Here is a 16,673-nt window from a genome sequence, read left to right as displayed (position 1 = left end):
TTGGACCTGCAAAATGTGCCCAACACTGACAGACTGGATTGTTTTAGTCACACTGTTTGTATAAAGGACTCTGAACTGGATCTGAATGACGGCCGACAGACATTACGAGCCTTCACGAGGGTTTTTTTTTTTTTTACTGACTGCATTTTAACTAATTTGCACCTCTTCAGCTACTGACGTCTCCTTTATTTTCAGTCTCCAAAATCTGAGATTCTGGAAACTTAACCTGCTAAAACCTCCAAATTTGAAACTCCACATGAAAGAGAACTAATTATTTAAACTTTTAGGGAACAAACCACTTCTGCCAAACACACTACAAATGCTGTACATGACTCCTGGACTTTATAAAAGCCTTGACTCATTTTAAAAGCTGTTGTTTTTCTTAATATTGAGGTACTTGATTGGTGTAATGTTTAAATCTGTGCTTCGCTAGAACAAAAAGGGCTGAAATACTGGAAAAGAGCTGAATCCAAACTCCTGCCTTATGTCTGTGTGTTCAGACGGAAAGTTAAGTGAGAGTTAATGTCTGTTGAGGGCAAATAAACACCAACGGTCCGATTAGTAAGAATGACGTGAGCCGCCGGCTGTCTTCTTTCTGTCTGAACACACGTTTACAGTTCGAGTAGATGTTAGCTCGCCCTTAAATTAGTCAAATTCTGAGTAGTTTGTCCCGTTTTTTTTTTAAAGAAATGCGTCCTTACTTGTGTAGCTACTGTAAAATGTTGACCAACATTTCCTCTAGTGGCAAAACTTGTGTATAGATGTAAAGACTTTGTTGTTCATTTGTAATAAAGTTTTTTTTTAAAAAAAGACCAGGTGTTTAATGACCACACAGCGACACACTGGGGTTGTATTTGTAACAGCCCTCCGCTTTATTGAAATACATCGGAGTCAGGTTAATATAATGAGTTCTCCACATAAGTGTGGCAGCCAGTTCCATACATTATTTTTTGTTTTGACCTTACACCTTAAATATTTTTTTGTGCAAAAAAGAATCTACATCACCTGTAGTGGGTTATCCTCAGTAAAACGCCCAAACCGTTCAAAAAGGAGCAAGTCCAAGTAAAACAACAAACCGAAAACAAAAATGATTACATCTATAACATGCAAAACTGTACAAATTATTACAAAGCAATCCTAGAAAAAAAAAAAAAAACGAAGTGTAATATGATATGAAAGAGCAAAATAATATAGAAGGTACTGTAGATAAGACCTCACTGAAATGCAAAGGCGTTTTTGAATTTTTTTATTTTAATTTTCTTCCTCTTAAATGTTACCACTGTGGCACCTCAGCCATCGAAGCACCGGGTCGCCCTTCACCCCTGAAAACATCTCACCGTTCTCCATCTTCTAGTCCGCGCCACCCTTTTCTTCCTGCTGTCACGTCTACTGTACACTACAGCCAGATTCATCTCTCCATCCATCCATCCATTAAACAAACACTCATTTTCATCTAAATGAAAATAATTCATTGGTTCTGACATTTCCTGAGTTTCTCTTCCCCCCCTCTCCTTAAACTGGGATATCTAGGGTCAGCTCCTCTGTACAACGTTGGCCAATAATAAAACACGTGGCTAAGACAGTTTTCACCCCCGACCGAATACATTCTACAGATTAACTCCAGCAGGAACTACGGAGACTCACTAGCTTCAAAAAAAAAAAAAAAAAAAAGTTTCTAAGAGGAGGCTGTTTGGAATAAAAACCAGCGTAGCCGCACCATGGAGCTCCAAACCTCTCCCTCCCTCTGCATATAAAATGGAATATTAAAAAGAAAACACGTGGAATGGGCTGTTTTGAGCTACTTTTGTTGTGTTTCAACAGGGGAATCGGCAGGAATGACCACCAGAGCACTTGTTTTTGTTTCCCTTTCTAACGAACAAGACACGAAGAAGCATTCAGGCCTCCAAAAGCCTCCAACGGATAACAACACCACCACGTTACAGTTTGTTCTCTTACAGTTTCACCACACGAGCGACTGCTTCTCCATCCGTCTTTTCTGGCTGCGAACGCTTCGTTTTACAGACAACAGCAGCAACACTGAGGTTATTTCATCTGCGCTTCATCACCACAAGCGGAAAACCCAAGTGCTGACTTTGTCGCAGCTTTTAAGCGTTTACATTCTCATTTAATGAAGAGCTCTTATAAATGTTGTAGTGAGCAGATCAACCGAACCAAGAGCCGTCAGAAAGACTAAATAACGCCCCAAAGTCGCCCTCTTCTTCTTCTCCGTTTTTTTTGGTTAAATCGAGCTCAGCGGGAAGGGGAGGACTCGTCTTTCCATCCAGGTACCACAGCGAATTCAGAAACACACACACACGTTAATGCTGATTAAACAAGCGGCACCACTTCACCTCCGACAGTCAGAGGAGGGGCGGGACGAGGCGAACACCACCTCAGTGTGAGTGTGAGTGAGTGTGTGTGTGTGTGTGTGTGAGCGTACACACACGTGTTCACTCTACAGTACGGGCGGCCGCGTCGATCCACACACACACGGGTTTTCTTCACTCAAAACGCAAACAGAGTGGGGAAAAAGAAAAAAGAAAAGAGAAAACACACACAATGCGTGTCGTACATACAATATAAAACAAATCTAAAATCAATCGGTAAAAAAAAAAAGAAAACTGGAAAGTGGTTTAAAATGGCTTTTTGTGTGAATACAACCCCAAATCACTCAAAACAAACAAAAGAAAATAAAGGAGGATTCTTTCTTTCCTGTGTAGTTCTCTATAGTATTTTCCTTATCATATATTACTCTCTACTTTGAACCTATGTACATTATTGTGATGGGAGCCTGTGAGTTGGTCAGTTTGGTTGCACGGCGAAGTGGAGCGTCTACACTACGACGGAGGACACGCCCAGGGGCCGCTGGATGATGTCGCTCGCACTGGACCAATGAGGAAGAGAGTAGCACGGGGGCGCCGTCGCACGCGGCGGCTTTATTAACGCTGCGTGTAGCTTTTTCTTTGTTTTTTTTTTTCCGCAGATGGTCAAAATAAAAAAATATTATAAAGTCACTGCACTTAGTATCATGAGCCAAAGAAAAAAAAATCATTGCTTTCCTTTCTCTCTCTCTCTTTTTTTTTGTTATTTTATTTTATTTTTTTGCAGCACCCGAAGAGAAAGCAACTGAGGGAAGTGAGGAGGGTTTAAACTCCACCCGTCTGATTCAGGCCGTGAAGCGAACCTCCCTTTCCTCGTCTAAGATTGATAAATAAATTAAAATATTGTCCCCTAAACCCAAAAGGGTCCTATGTACAAGTACAAATCATTTTCTCTCAATAATAATCCTCTTCTTCTTCCTTTTTTTTTGTTGTTGTTGTTGCAGTGTGACGTTTTTTGAGTCTCAACAGGGGGGAATGGACAGAGTGACGTCATTTGTTAGCAAAAAACTGGAGGTTTTCATTCCTATTTCGTTTGCCCTTTCTGAATAAACACATGCACACACGCTAGCAAGCGCATACAGCTTCTCTCACACACACACACACACACACACACTCAAACATCAGCGTCCACTAATTTAGCTTCTCCCTCAGAGTTTCCCTCAAAGAGACGACAGACTCTTTTAGTGTTTCTGCTCCGTCGGTGAGACAAACTGAGGTTGTAAAGTGGGACAAATGTTCATCAGGAGGTGCAGTTCTCTGGGCAGTGAGGAGGAGGTGGGGGGGGTTCAGAGAGGATGTGAGAGGCTGCGGCGGAGGAGGAGGAGGAGGAGGAAGAGGAGGGTTTGGAGTCCTGTGCTGTCGGTCGGTGGATCGGTGGGCGTGGTTTGGCGGGCGGGAGGCTGGCGGAGGCTCATGTGTCCCAGCCCATCCGGTCTGTGCTCTCCAGGGAGAGGGACTTGGTCTTGTGTGGGGAGGCCGGACTGGGGGGGCTGCTGAAGGTGGAGCTGTTGGAGGCCGTGGAGTGACGGGGGGAGTCGGAGTCCTGGTGGAGGAGAGAAATGACGGAGGGGAGTTGGAGATGAAGTGAAGTTTGGAGAAAAACAGGAAAAGAAAATAAATTAGATGATGAAAGGAGCATTTACAGTTTGTTTTACTGAGATTCAGATTCGGTGGCGGCTACGTTTGTGTCCTCGGGCTAATAAAGGTGAAGACGCTGCGTATTTAAAAATAATTCTGTGATCATGCATCTCCTCTCTCTCCTCCCCGCGCTCATCATTAATGTGCTGCTGAGGATGGAGGACAGATGTGGACGGCGTTCCCCTCCACCCTCGTCTTCCACTACGCGCCACATCATGAACAGATGAACAGCTCAATTGACCGGAAGTGATCAGCGGAGGGAAAACAAACATGCAGGCAGGCCACATGAGGAGGAGTGTGTGTGAGTGTGTGTGTGTGTGTGTGTGTGTGTGTGTGTGTGTGTGGGTTAAACCTTCGTACTGTAAAACACATCAAGTGCAGCGCTGTGAGGAGATTTAACCCTAAAATAAAATAAGACGCGATACTGGAAACAGAAGAGTTTGAACGTGTGAGTGATTCTCTTCAGTGCAGCGATGACGTCCTCAGGTCGTTATAATTATCTCATGTGTCTTTTTCCAGCTCACCGGCACTTGATCACTTGATGATGCACACGTTTAGCTGATAATCGCGGACGTCCTACTGCCTCATTTCTACGATTATCTACGGCTGCAGAGAAACAGACGGTGGAGCTACGAAACATCACACACTCACACTGATGTGGAAAATCCTACTACAGCCATCTGTTTCTCTCACACACACACACACAGACACACACACATAAACACAAACACACAAGCCAATGTAGATGGGCAGCTGTGTGTTTTCATCCATTAATTGTTTTTGAAATATTCTGTATATATCTGTATGTTTGTTCAGAGGAGCACTGCCCAGCTACATTGTGTAGAAATCTTAGTCTGCGTGCCGCCGTGTGTAAAAGCACTCAGCCTCTCCACCCATACTGACTAATCAGTCCTTTGTCAGCTGATTTATTTGATCATTACAGAAGCAGTAGCGTCCTGGTGGAGCCCCAAGTGGAGAACACACAGCCTACTCATCATCATCATCATCATTATTATTATTATTATTGTTGTACTGTGGATCTCTGTGGACCGGTAGTTAGAAACATGGGCAGGCTGTCAGGGAGCTGTGTGGAAGCGGACATGCTCTGTGATTGGCTGGGTGGGCGGCGGTATGCAAGATGGCCGAGCAGCTGTGTTGCACCATTTAAACCAAACATGACAAGAGGCCGGGGTGATGGGCGGGCCGATGGTGCCGTCAGACGCTGCGGACATGACGGAGCTGAGATGGTGCAGCGAGGGGCTGTGGGACGGCCTGACAGCATGTGACCCTGTGCCCTAAAAGCACCTCATGCTTCGAGCGTGTGCTTACAAATGACAGGACGATACACTGTGTTCTGCATGTGGGTGCGTATTCAGTGACAGTCGTTGCAGCTGTTGACATTACCTTCATCTTACTAAGCAGGGTCCTTAAAGCCCTTTTCAGATCGGGGGTCTTCTCCGACGGTGAGACTGCCTGCCACTGCAGAGGAGAGTTCAGACTCAGCGCCCAGCCCACAGACAGCATGCTGGGGTGGGGGCGGGGAGGGCGAGGCACAGCTGGGTGAGGGTGAAAGGAGGCGAGGAATGGGGCAAGATGGAGCCGACAGCGTCCAGGCTTATGGGCCATGAGGATGGGGGAGCCACAGGGGGGATGGCAGGCGGTTTGGAGGAGGGAGGGTGTATGAATGGGGGGGGGGGGTAGAAGTTGCCAAAACTATTCTGTACAGTATATTTTTCTGTTTGTTTGATTTTATTTGTGTGAGGAAACTCCACAACCTGCTGGAGATACACTAATAAAACCAATGTTTCAGGGCTTTTGATGACTGTAACAAACATGAGTAGGTGTCACGGCGCTTCCTTCTGTAATTGGAGGCAACAACTAGCCCGAGCTAAAGGCATCATGGGAAGAGTCTGGGAGAGAGGCGTCAGCGAGCCGACTGCGGTCACTAAACTGTACGTGGGATGAGGTGAGCGGCCCGCGCCCAGAGGCCGGGATGTTTGTGACAGATGGGACAGAGGGGGGGGGCTCTTTCAATGGGGAACAATGTGATCGGGGGGGTTTTTGCAGCATATTTGACAACTTCATGTCTAGCTTCTACAATCGCATGGCAAGGAAACAATCATGATCTGCACTTGTTCATACAAAGCTGATGCTGGGTTGACGTTCAGTCTGCTCAATCAGATTTGAAGCAACAGTTAGTAGAAACTGAAGTGATTAAGACGAGATTAGTTGTTCGGGCCAACCGTACCGAGCTCTCAGGTCAAATCTTTTCATGTTTACAGTCAACCGCACATGGAGCCGTATGTTCAGTACCGACGTGTTTACTGACCTCTCTGTCAAACTGTGAGAGAGGAGCGTCGCCGCAGTCCATCCCTCCGCCAGAGGACAGGGAGCTCTCAGACGGAGAGGTCATGGTCTGCCGTTTGGATCCGTAGCTTCCCCCCGACAGCTCTCTGCGCAGAGCGCTGCCGTTCTGGGAGGACGAGCCTGGAGAGAGAGAGAGAGGAGGACGGGTGGGGGGAGTCAGGGAGCGGCAGCACACACACACACGAGGCTACCTGAGAGGGTTTAAGGGCCGATGCTACTCACGTATTCCCAGTCCGCTGCTGGCGCTCATGGAACGGCCCGGCTCGGCACGGTTCTTGGTGATGGAGGGGATGCTGACCGAACCGCTGAAGCCCGCACGACTCTCCTGAACACGGACGTTCTGGTTTAAAACACGCACAGAACAAACACACACACACAGACGCACAGAGTGCAGTGCAGGGGAGAGGAGTGAGGAGGGTGCGGTGTAAACACAACATGCTCAATGCTAGCTCATGCTACATCTGGACACATGTGTGTGTGTGAGTGTGTTTGGGCAGGCGGACGCGTTTGGTCGGCCTGCATAAACACACAGCAGGTCAGGAGGAGAAACAATATGAGGGTGAGGACGTTCACTGTGGGATTAAGCTACGACCTTCAGATTAGTTCACAAACTGTGCAAACTTTTCTCTGCTTAGATCCCGGTGTGTTAGCATGTTAGCATGTTAGCATGAAGGATGAAGGACAGACTGGGGGGGCTGGTTCTGTACAAGCAGGTCTACAAACACACACCTTAAACAATCAAGTGTATCGATAGATAGATAGATAGATAGACAGATAGACAGATGATAGATAGATAGATAGATAGATAGATAGATAGATAGATAGATAGATAGATAGATAGATAGATAGATAGATAGATAGATAGATAGATAGATAGACAGATAGATAGATAGATAGATAGATAGATAGATAGATAGATAGACAGATAGACAGATAGACAGATAGAGTACCATGGGCAGGTCTTTGAGGATCTGGATCCCGTCTCCTGGTCCCATGTGGGCCACGTGGTTGAAGTTGGTGGGGTTGGAGATCAGCTTGTTCCTCATCTCTGGATCTCGCAGCATCTCTCTGGAGTCACAAACAAGCAGATTACAGAAGATGATTATTAGACATAATCGGTACCTTAAGGAACCTGTAAGTCTGCAGCATTTGTTTTATTTATTGGTTTTTGTGTTCACTGGATTGTTGAAAATTATTAGTTAGTTCTCCGTCCCACACACTTGTGAGCAGCGCTGCTGCTAATTTGTTCTTGAGAAAAACTATTAAAAAAAAAAGTTTTAAATCAACATGAAAACACCCACAAGCCAGAAAGTCTAATCTTTAAAATAAAAGCAGGAACAGGTTGCAGAAGAAGCTGAGGCTTAACATGAGAATAAAACTGCTAAAAGATTAAAAACTTTGAAATGTGAACGTAGTGAAGTATAATCATTCTGAGCACACTGCTCTGGTGAGTGTAAATCTCTACCTCCTCTGCTGAAGTCGCTCCTCCTCAGGCACCCTGAAGGAGAAGCGTCTCTTGTTGTTCATGCTGCGCACCATCTGCTTCCTGCTGTTGTCCGACGTCTCCGGGACGACCAGCTCGTCACCCTCTGGAAGATCACGACAAAGCCGCAGGCACGTTTACAAAAAGAACACTAAAAACACCACTAAGAACACCACAATGGGAAAAATAATCTTTGCCTTTATCATGTCATCTTTGTAGTTTTTAGCTTGTGAATTCTTACCAGCCATCTTGTTTCTGAAGTAGATAAGCCGGACCGTTTCCAGTCCCAGCAGGTTCAGAGAGCCGTCAACGTTCAGAGGTCGAACCTGAGAGGAGGCAGAGAATCCTTCCATTAGTCATTAAACTGATATTTGACCGGTGATCATCATGAGATTAACACTACTATGTAAAATCTGGATTGTATTCATCTGTTAACGGTGCCATCAGAGGAATCAGTCATCAATAAGTCAGTGTCACTATCTGATCCAGCAGGTGGCGCCACAGACGCCTCCAGCTGTCTGATTTCCTCCACACACACTTCCCAGCACTGACCTTCTTGAGAGGGATGGTCTGAATCCACTCCATGGTGTTCACGTCGAACACGTCGACGCCGTTCTCACTGTACACCGACAGGTAGGGGGCGTTGTAGCCTGGACACGAGGAAACAAGATTTATTGTCTGTCTCCAAAACATTTCAGCCCCTTTTCACTGTTGTGTACATGCTTACACAACATACACCACTGTGGAAATGTCTCCCTTTCATGCATAAAAAAAAAAAACACCTCATCATTTAGTCTTACTGACAAACTGTCTGTTCATAATAATATTATGTGCAGCTGTGTAGTAAACAGGCACATGGTGAATACAGCCACTCCACCCTCTTTGCCCCTTTGACATGAAGGGACCCACGATTCGTTCATCCCTGCACTCACAGGCAGCGTTGGGAACAGCCGGCCACATCAGCTCCTGCTGACGAGACCTGCGGCCCTGGGAGTCCACGTAGACTCCAATAGCACTGAAGCACAGCAGCAGCTCCTTGCTGGAAATCTCCACAGCGCAGAGGGCTTCCAGGCCCTGCTGCGGGATGAAGGCCAGGGTGTGGTCCTCGTGGTGGAGCAGGCTGACAGGGGACATGTCGCCGTGGACGCTGCGGAGTCAGATTTATCATCATTTAATGAGATTATAAGTATTTATACGTTTATTGTCTCGTGTGTCAGTAGATTAACCAGTACTGTACCTGTAGCGGGTGAAGCCAGACTGATATCCTACATAGAGACGCTCGCTGAGCAGACCCATCCACTGAATGTTCCCCGGGGCCTGTAGCTCTCGCAGCCGACGGTGACGTGCTTTACTCTTATTCACCTAGAGAGCAGGAGTTCGAAGTGGAAACAGGTTTTTAAAGCAGCAGGTAAAAAGCACAAACGCAGCTCTATAGTTTTGTATTAAGGATCACTCTAGTATTTTTAGACCTGGGCTTTAAATCTTAAATGTTTTGGGTTCAAAATGACATAAATGCTGAACAAGTTGCACCAGATTAAAGTCAGTAGACTAAAAGTGCTTGTTTTTGTCACTGACAGATTGTTATTCATATTGTTAATGTTGTTAATGTTGTTTGACGACATTACAGAAAGGATCCCAACAGAAACAGCTGGTTCAAAGCCACCAGACTCCATTGACAAAAACAGTAAATGTATACGGTAATTGCTGGTCTACCGATGTCTCGATTGTTTAGTTTGTTTGTATTATTGTGTGACTCTGGTGTTTTAAAGGGTTAGTTTGGATCCAACACAATATTTGTGTAACACACAGTAACATAAACAAACTAAATGATTGAGGCAGCAGCTCAGCAACAACTCCCAATATTCTGCAAGGTAAAAATACTGTTTTTGTAAATGGAGTCTGGTGGGTTTGAAATAGCGATACAACGGCTGCTCCTAGTTAGACTAAAAGGATCTTACAGGTCTAACTCTGTAGGGATCCTTTCTGTAATGTTGCCAGACAATTTAAATAACAATGTGAGCCAAGTCTGAGTCATTTCCAACATAAAATATGTATAAAATAGGGCCCACGTTTTAAAATACTGGTGTAATCCTTTAATAAACAACAAATATCTGTTCTGACCTCGTAGCATATGATTTGCCTCTTCATGGCCACACAGAGGCAGGTGAGCGAGCCGTTGCGAACGGGGCCGGAGACGATGGTCTGGCAGCCCTTAGTCTCAGCCAGCTTGTAGGAGTCGGTCTCACGGCCGTCCAGGGCCTGCGTGGGGAAGAGACGGACGTGACGGTTCCTGCCGGAGATGACCGCCAGCAGCTGCTCCTGGGGAATCAGGTCGATGTGGTACACCTTCTTGTTGTCTCCCACTCTGATTATTTCTGAGGACGGAGGGAGAAGAAGGGAGTGAATAAAGATGAGGGGATAAAGGGAAAGGAAGTGGTGATGCCGGCAGAAAAACAGGTCCACCACAAGTCCACCTAGTCTAACACATTTAAAACAGCATTAGGGGGAACAAAGCTAATGAAGAAGAACACAGAGAGGCTCTTACCATCTTTGGTGACATGGATGACAAAGAGGCCTTCCTCGTTGCCCAGGGCGACACGCTCGTGATCTAGTAGGGGAAAGCAAATGAAGACAGACGGCGATTTCAGAGCCAGAAAATGTTCCAATCTGCTAGTTTCTATTTTCAAAGTGAAACTCAAACTCCCAGGCTCAGAGACTTTCTCTGATCTAATTGGTTTGTCTGTGAAAATCTACAACCACACTCAGGCCCACCTATGATAGCAGCAGACTGTGTTGTCTTGATGAGCGGCAGCGTGCTGTCGTACGCCTCCTTGGGGACGTAGACGAAGCGCTCTTTCAGCTTGTTCTTCTTGAGGATGCGGTGGAGCTCGTTGAGGAGGCCCACCCATTTGTTCCTCTCCTGATCGCTGTCGGCCAGGATCAGGATGGAGGGCTTGTGGCTGCTGGAGGGGGAGAGCTGGGACGCCGTCACCTGAGGAGAGAAGAGAAGAAAGAAGGTGGCATTAGATGTTGAACAGGATTTGCAGGCACAGTTGAAACTTTTGGTTGCAGCGAGTCAGGAGAACTTACTCTGAATATGCAGGGGATGTCTTTGCGGCTGGCGTGGATGACGTCAGAGGCCAGAACAGAGCTGACTGAAAACTCTTCATCCCTGAGCGACAGGAATGAGATTAAAGGTCAGACATGCAGGACCTACAGTCTATTAATCAATTAGTTGATCAACACAAAATTAATCTGCAACTACTTAAGAAACTTAATTTTTCTAGTAAAAAAAAAAATCAGACTTTCTCTAGTTTCAGAACGATCTTTGTTTTTTATTGGTTACATCTCACAGCAAACTGATCATCCTGAGTTAGTTCACTGTATTTTTAACAGACTAAACAAGAAATAGATTAAACTAAAAGATAATGTGCAGATGAATCAAGTGAAAGTAATCACTGGCTGCAGCCCAAGCAGGCTACATCACCTTTAGTAAAATCTAGTATCTACAGTGTGTTTACTTGTTCTGTTCCTTTGTAGCACAGTTAGCGGTCTCTGCCTTCTTATTCATAATCAATAAGAAGAGTTTCTGTACCTCATATCAATGACTTGGCTGACTACTACACTTGGCTGCGTGGCTTTCCCTTCTCCCAGTTCGTAAAGGAACAGTTTGAAGTCACACACCACAGCCATCGCCCTCTGCCAACCCTTCTTCACACCCGTCGGTTTGGGCACCTAGAAAAGACACAAAGACAACAATGAGGAATATAAAACACATAAATGATATAAACCAGGGATGGTAAAATTCACAGAATCACATCGGTACATCGTGACTGCTACATTTAAAAAAGTGTGGATCGTTTTGAACTGGATCGTCTGCAGATTAGTTCCAATGATACCACATGAGAAAATCCCTGTTTCTGTGGTCTTCGCTGTTGACTGTTGGGGAGACTGGGACACTTTTCACTCTCTTCTGTGTTTCTCTGGTTTCATTTTCGTCAGAATATTCTAACCAGCAGGAAATTAATTAAGGAAATTACAGGTTAAGGAATCAGCTATAATGTACACAAATGTTTTCTAAAATTAGAAACTAGCCCTCAACGCCTCCAAACTTCTGCTTCAACTAAATTCTCAGCTCAGCCAGTCGCTGTCAGTCGCTGTCCAGAGGCGGCCGAGGCCTTTGTCAGTCTCACTCACCCTGACGTGCCCCTCATACGCAGTGCCAATACCCCTCTGAGGGTCGATCCCCAGCGGGCCCTTGGTCTGGTCCTGGGGCACCGGACACACAGCCGGAGCCTTGTCCGCACATGTTACATGGCAGGAGAAGTTACACACTGGAAAAGGAGACAGAGGGAGAAAAGACGGAGGCAAAAGAGAGGAAAGAATCAGTATTATTACTTAGTATCATTATCAGTATATAAGAGTCAGTATTTTTCTTCTCCCTCCAATATTCCTGTCCTTACCTTCACAGGTACAACCTTGACGTATGAGCCCCACCATGAGGGAAGTGCACTGGTTACACTTAGTGGGCGTACTGAAAGTCTTCACCACAAACTGATGCGCTTTGGGCTGTGGAGGTCATGAACGAATGAGCAGAAATAATCAGTGGTCAGTAACACAGCATGAGATAAACTGTGGCAAAGCTTTGATCCAACAGAAAAACGTCTAACCTTAGGCGAGGAGCGTCCGATACTGCCGTAGCCTCCCGAGCGCATGGTGGGGGTCTGGACTGTGCGGGGTGGATGGTCAATCAGCTGCATGACAGGAGACACAAAAACACCCAGCAGTGAGATCTTGGCTGTGGTTTTGACGAATGCTTGAGCGATGAGAAAGCTGGTTAATAGCCACCGAGGCCGAAGCTTCCCGTGAAGAAAAGAAGACGAGGAGACGACACGTGAGTGAGGTCAGAGGTGGGGATGGAAGTGACGAGAGCTGCCGATAAGCTCAATAAACACATATTGGTTGTGCGGGTTAAAAACCAAGATGGCGACTGCTATGAAACCAAAACTGAGGCTTCAAACTGGCAGTCCACAAACCCATGGATGCCGTCACAGTGGCTATGTCCAATTCAGTAGAGTATGAACGATGTGATTGTCTGCATATTTTCTGCTCACATTCTTAAGGCTCTACTAGTTTTAAGATGACTCCATTAATACTTTTTAGTTCTGCTCCCAATGTGGACCACGAGGCCCAAACAGGATTCTGGTATTTACAACAATAAGTTTATTTAGGTTGGAATCAACCGCTGGCCTCAATGTTCTCCTTCTCTTTGTTGCACTGTTCGCATTTCTCTATAATTGAGTTACTTGCAATTCAGAAGGGATGACCAAGTTGACAGGCTCGGTATTGTGAGTGGCTCTGAGTAACAGATTCAGCTGAATTTTCCATTGAAAATTGTTGATTGAATTGGTATGAGGAATATTTAAGACCACTTCTTTTCTTGTTCCTCGACATGCCAGACATACAGATGCCATGTTTAGAGAGTGTCTCCCCATCAGGCCTTCTAACTGGTGACAGCAGGACGGGAAATTACCTCTAGCTTCTATCCAGACTCTGCTATTTATTTCACTACTGGTTATCAGCTTCACCAGGTAGTCATTCAAAGTCCTCTTGCGCTCAGAAAATCTACCAGCCTCTGGGCAAGAAACTGGTGTTGTTTTCGTATAAACTACGGGATCGTCTGACCTCTATGGGCTCCATATCGCTAGCCATGGAGGGAGAGCGCGAGCGGGACTTGAGATGGGACTTGGGGTCATCTTCCCGGGATGGAGTGTTGGAGGGGGTGAAGTTGTCCATAGAGTCCACCTAAGGAGAAAGAGGCAGCATGGAGGAGGGAGAGAACACGGAGGTGAGAAATAAAGGAAGTGGAGATATGAGGGAAGAGGATAGGAGGGGAGGAAGGCGGTGGTGATGAGGCAGATGGACAGAGAAAGATGAGAGGAGACAGAGGCACAGAAGTAGAGCGTTAGTTAACCGGAGAATAATTTGCAGCATCCATGCTTAGAGAGAAGGTGCCATAAGACACACATGAAACACAGAACAGAGGGAGATACTGTGGCCAAGATATGCGGTCATATCCGCTTGAGCTTTCAAAGCTAAAGGAAACCACAACCTCAGTGCACCCCACGTGTTATAGCACATGGTAACACATCAAAGCCCATTGACCATGCTATATACTACACACCATGCACGGCCATTCACAAACACAAGACAGCAATGCACACAGGCACCACACACAGCAAGGCCCCATGTAATTAAAATATAACAAATCCAACACATTAATGCCTTCGACAACACAGATATCAACTTAAGCTTCTTAGAGCCCCTGCCATGCACTCAGACAGCCACAGAAAACACACACAGACACACACACACACATTAAACATCGACGTGACAAAGACGACATGTAGAGAGGCTCATTGAGGTCACAGAGCGCAGTGGTGGTGCTTACACGTCTGCCTTTGCTAGCTGGGCCAACGGATGGCGAGCGCTTCAGTGGCAGGAGAGGCAGAGAGTGGCAGAGACACAGAGATGAGTGAGTATCAGAAAGACCGTCTAACAGAGCTGAAAACACACGTTTAAACACACTGAGGGAGACACGTGAAAATGGTCATATGAGCCTGTAGTTCATCAGGCCAGTGGTTCCCAACCTGTTTTACTTTAATGTAGTTTTACTATTTGGGTTGGGAATTACTGCTTTAGACGACTGTATGTCCACCGGGGTTGAATTGAGGACTGAAGAGGTGGGTGGATGCAAATGGAAAAATAACACATGGTGAGGCAAGAGGAGCAGCTGGGAAAGTCACAATGCAGCACAGCGACAACATAAGGTCCCTTTAAGGCAAAGAAAATGGTAAAAAGAGGATGATGGGGTATATGAAAGACTTATAAAAATGTACTGAGCACTTTGTGGTTCTGTTCAACCCACTTTCTAACACTAGAAAGCCAAAGTAGAGCAATTCAAATAGCCCACTAACCTACGAGGACTGGCAAGCAACTGAATACAAGAGCTGCAAACTGCAAATACATCAGTCTTCACAAGTGTGTGCACAAGAGGCAAATTAATGCATCTAATTATTAGATTTTCCATTTATTTTAATAAATATAACATGAAGACCTCGTTAAAATGACAGGAATGACATTTTTTGCAGCGGCTCTGCTCTTCTACACAGTTACACTGATGCACAGGCACAGACTCATGGACGCAGTATGTATACACAGATCTACGCCGTCTTTCTCAGCTAGTAAAATGCTCAGACTCCTACAGCATACAGCTACTGTTACATACACACACAGGGACCTCCGGCTACCCAAGAGAAACTTACGTCTTCCCAAAACTCAATTAAAGAAGATGAGGATGAAGAATAAGAGTCCTGATGTACCAGAGAATGAAGCAAGGAAACAACCAAAAAGATTAAAGATTTTGGAAAATTCATGTGAATAAAAACATAAAAGCATGAAGAAAAAGCACAGATATAAACTCAATGAACTGTGGATTTATGATTCCCAGGTTGGTCATGATCACAGAGCTCAGATATTTAATTCCAGACAGATGTACGGCGGCTCACATCGGCTATATTTAAATCAGCCGCTGTGGAATACTTACATCAAATTGGTCGAGCGCTGAGGTGGGGGCGTTGAGGAAAGCCAAGAAGGAATTCTGGGAATCCTGGTGCTTGACACCTACAGACACCGAACAAATAACACAACCGCTGTTAAGTATATTAAAACCTCAAAGGGTGACTTATAGAGAACGAGTCACAGGACTGTTTCTAAGAAGCGGAGGGTGTTTCATATGACCTCAGTAACAATACATTTTTATGTACATAGCACATGATTTGATTTGTCAAATAGGGCTGCTGACGCAAAACCTCCTAATTTGGGTCTCTGGTTGTAATTATCCCTGTTTTTACAGATAATCTCTCATGAAAAGTTTCAGTGTCCATTCAACCGATGTATAGAGAGACCCTGCACACTTACACAATCTTACCATCGCATATATTTACTAAAGAATGCAAACATGTATCTTAAGTTCTCTAAAACAACCGCGTTTGTGAAATTAATTGAAATGAATCGCCTGCAACGCTTTATTATTATTCTTTAAGGAGTAAAGTGGGGATTCAAATATATATGTTCTGTGTGTTTTATTGGCTGAGAAGGAAGTTGAGATACTTTCAGTCGCACCTCTTCGTAGCCGCAGCTCCTCTGTCTCTTTCTTCAGCCGGTCGATCTCAGCCAGAAGCTCCTGGTTTTTGCTTTCCATATCCTGCAGTTTACTGGTGGATCAGAGACAACGATGCATCAAATATCATCCAGAAGAATCTCTTGAGAAATCTCTGAAAATGTACAGATCTCGTACCATTCTGTGGAGATGTTGTTGGCCTTGACCTTGTTCAGCTCATCCTGGATGCCCTGCTTGGCTCTGATCTCAGCTTCCAGGGCCGACTGCAGCTCGAGACGGGCCGACATGTCCAGCTTGGCAAAGCGCCGCATCTTCCACGGCATGTCCTGAAACAGAGGAAAAAAGGCTGGTAAATGGAAAACAGTGAAAGACGGAGCTTGAACGGGAGATGAGAAATAGGCACAGAAGGGGAAGAGGAGTGAGCAGGAGTGACTACTTATGATACGGCTGATCTATTACTACTATGACTATGACAAAATGTTAAAGAATGCCAAAAATGACTTCATCTAATTTAGTCATCCTGGTATCTATGCTGTGTAATTCCATTAATGTCAATGTCCATAACTACAGAGTACTTCCATCTCATAAATACAGAGGGCTTTATTTGATTCAAACAACCTCT

General features: G+C 45.3%; 1 protein-coding gene across 5 annotated transcripts in view; it reads right to left on the bottom strand.

Annotated features, from left to right (window-relative positions):
* Positions 1-848: 848 nt before the first annotated feature.
* The window catches only part of cdc42bpab (CDC42 binding protein kinase alpha (DMPK-like) b), a 70,058-nt gene continuing 54,233 nt past the window's right edge, over positions 849-16,673 (bottom strand). The window contains exons 21-43 of one of the 5 annotated variants that reach the window (XM_070848817.1): positions 16,229-16,377; positions 16,054-16,145; positions 15,476-15,552; positions 14,321-14,359; positions 13,555-13,674; positions 12,540-12,623; positions 12,333-12,438; positions 12,067-12,203; positions 11,465-11,604; positions 10,960-11,041; positions 10,642-10,861; positions 10,415-10,477; positions 9,991-10,244; positions 9,107-9,231; positions 8,802-9,016; positions 8,422-8,519; positions 8,111-8,195; positions 7,852-7,975; positions 7,337-7,454; positions 6,609-6,726; positions 6,349-6,506; positions 5,424-5,498; positions 849-3,924 (exon numbers count right to left, since the gene is read on the bottom strand). In XM_070848817.1, the coding sequence (XP_070704918.1) occupies positions 3,793-3,924; positions 5,424-5,498; positions 6,349-6,506; positions 6,609-6,726; positions 7,337-7,454; positions 7,852-7,975; positions 8,111-8,195; positions 8,422-8,519; positions 8,802-9,016; positions 9,107-9,231; positions 9,991-10,244; positions 10,415-10,477; positions 10,642-10,861; positions 10,960-11,041; positions 11,465-11,604; positions 12,067-12,203; positions 12,333-12,438; positions 12,540-12,623; positions 13,555-13,674; positions 14,321-14,359; positions 15,476-15,552; positions 16,054-16,145; positions 16,229-16,377 (2,811 nt within the window). In that variant the 3' untranslated portion in view covers positions 849-3,792. The remainder of the gene's footprint in view (positions 3,925-5,423; positions 5,499-6,348; positions 6,507-6,608; positions 6,727-7,336; positions 7,455-7,851; positions 7,976-8,110; positions 8,196-8,421; positions 8,520-8,801; positions 9,017-9,106; positions 9,232-9,990; positions 10,245-10,414; positions 10,478-10,641; positions 10,862-10,959; positions 11,042-11,464; positions 11,605-12,066; positions 12,204-12,332; positions 12,439-12,539; positions 12,624-13,554; positions 13,675-14,320; positions 14,360-15,475; positions 15,553-16,053; positions 16,146-16,228; positions 16,378-16,673) is intronic. The other 4 variants (XM_070848818.1, XM_070848821.1, XM_070848820.1 and 1 more) reach the window with 4 other exon arrangements.

The sequence above is a fragment of the Pempheris klunzingeri genome, chromosome 18, assembly GCF_042242105.1.
Source record: "Pempheris klunzingeri isolate RE-2024b chromosome 18, fPemKlu1.hap1, whole genome shotgun sequence".
Classification (NCBI taxonomy): Eukaryota; Metazoa; Chordata; class Actinopteri; order Acropomatiformes; family Pempheridae; genus Pempheris; species Pempheris klunzingeri.
Note: the sequence above shows the minus strand (reverse complement) of the source record. Positions and strands in the feature narration are given on the sequence as shown.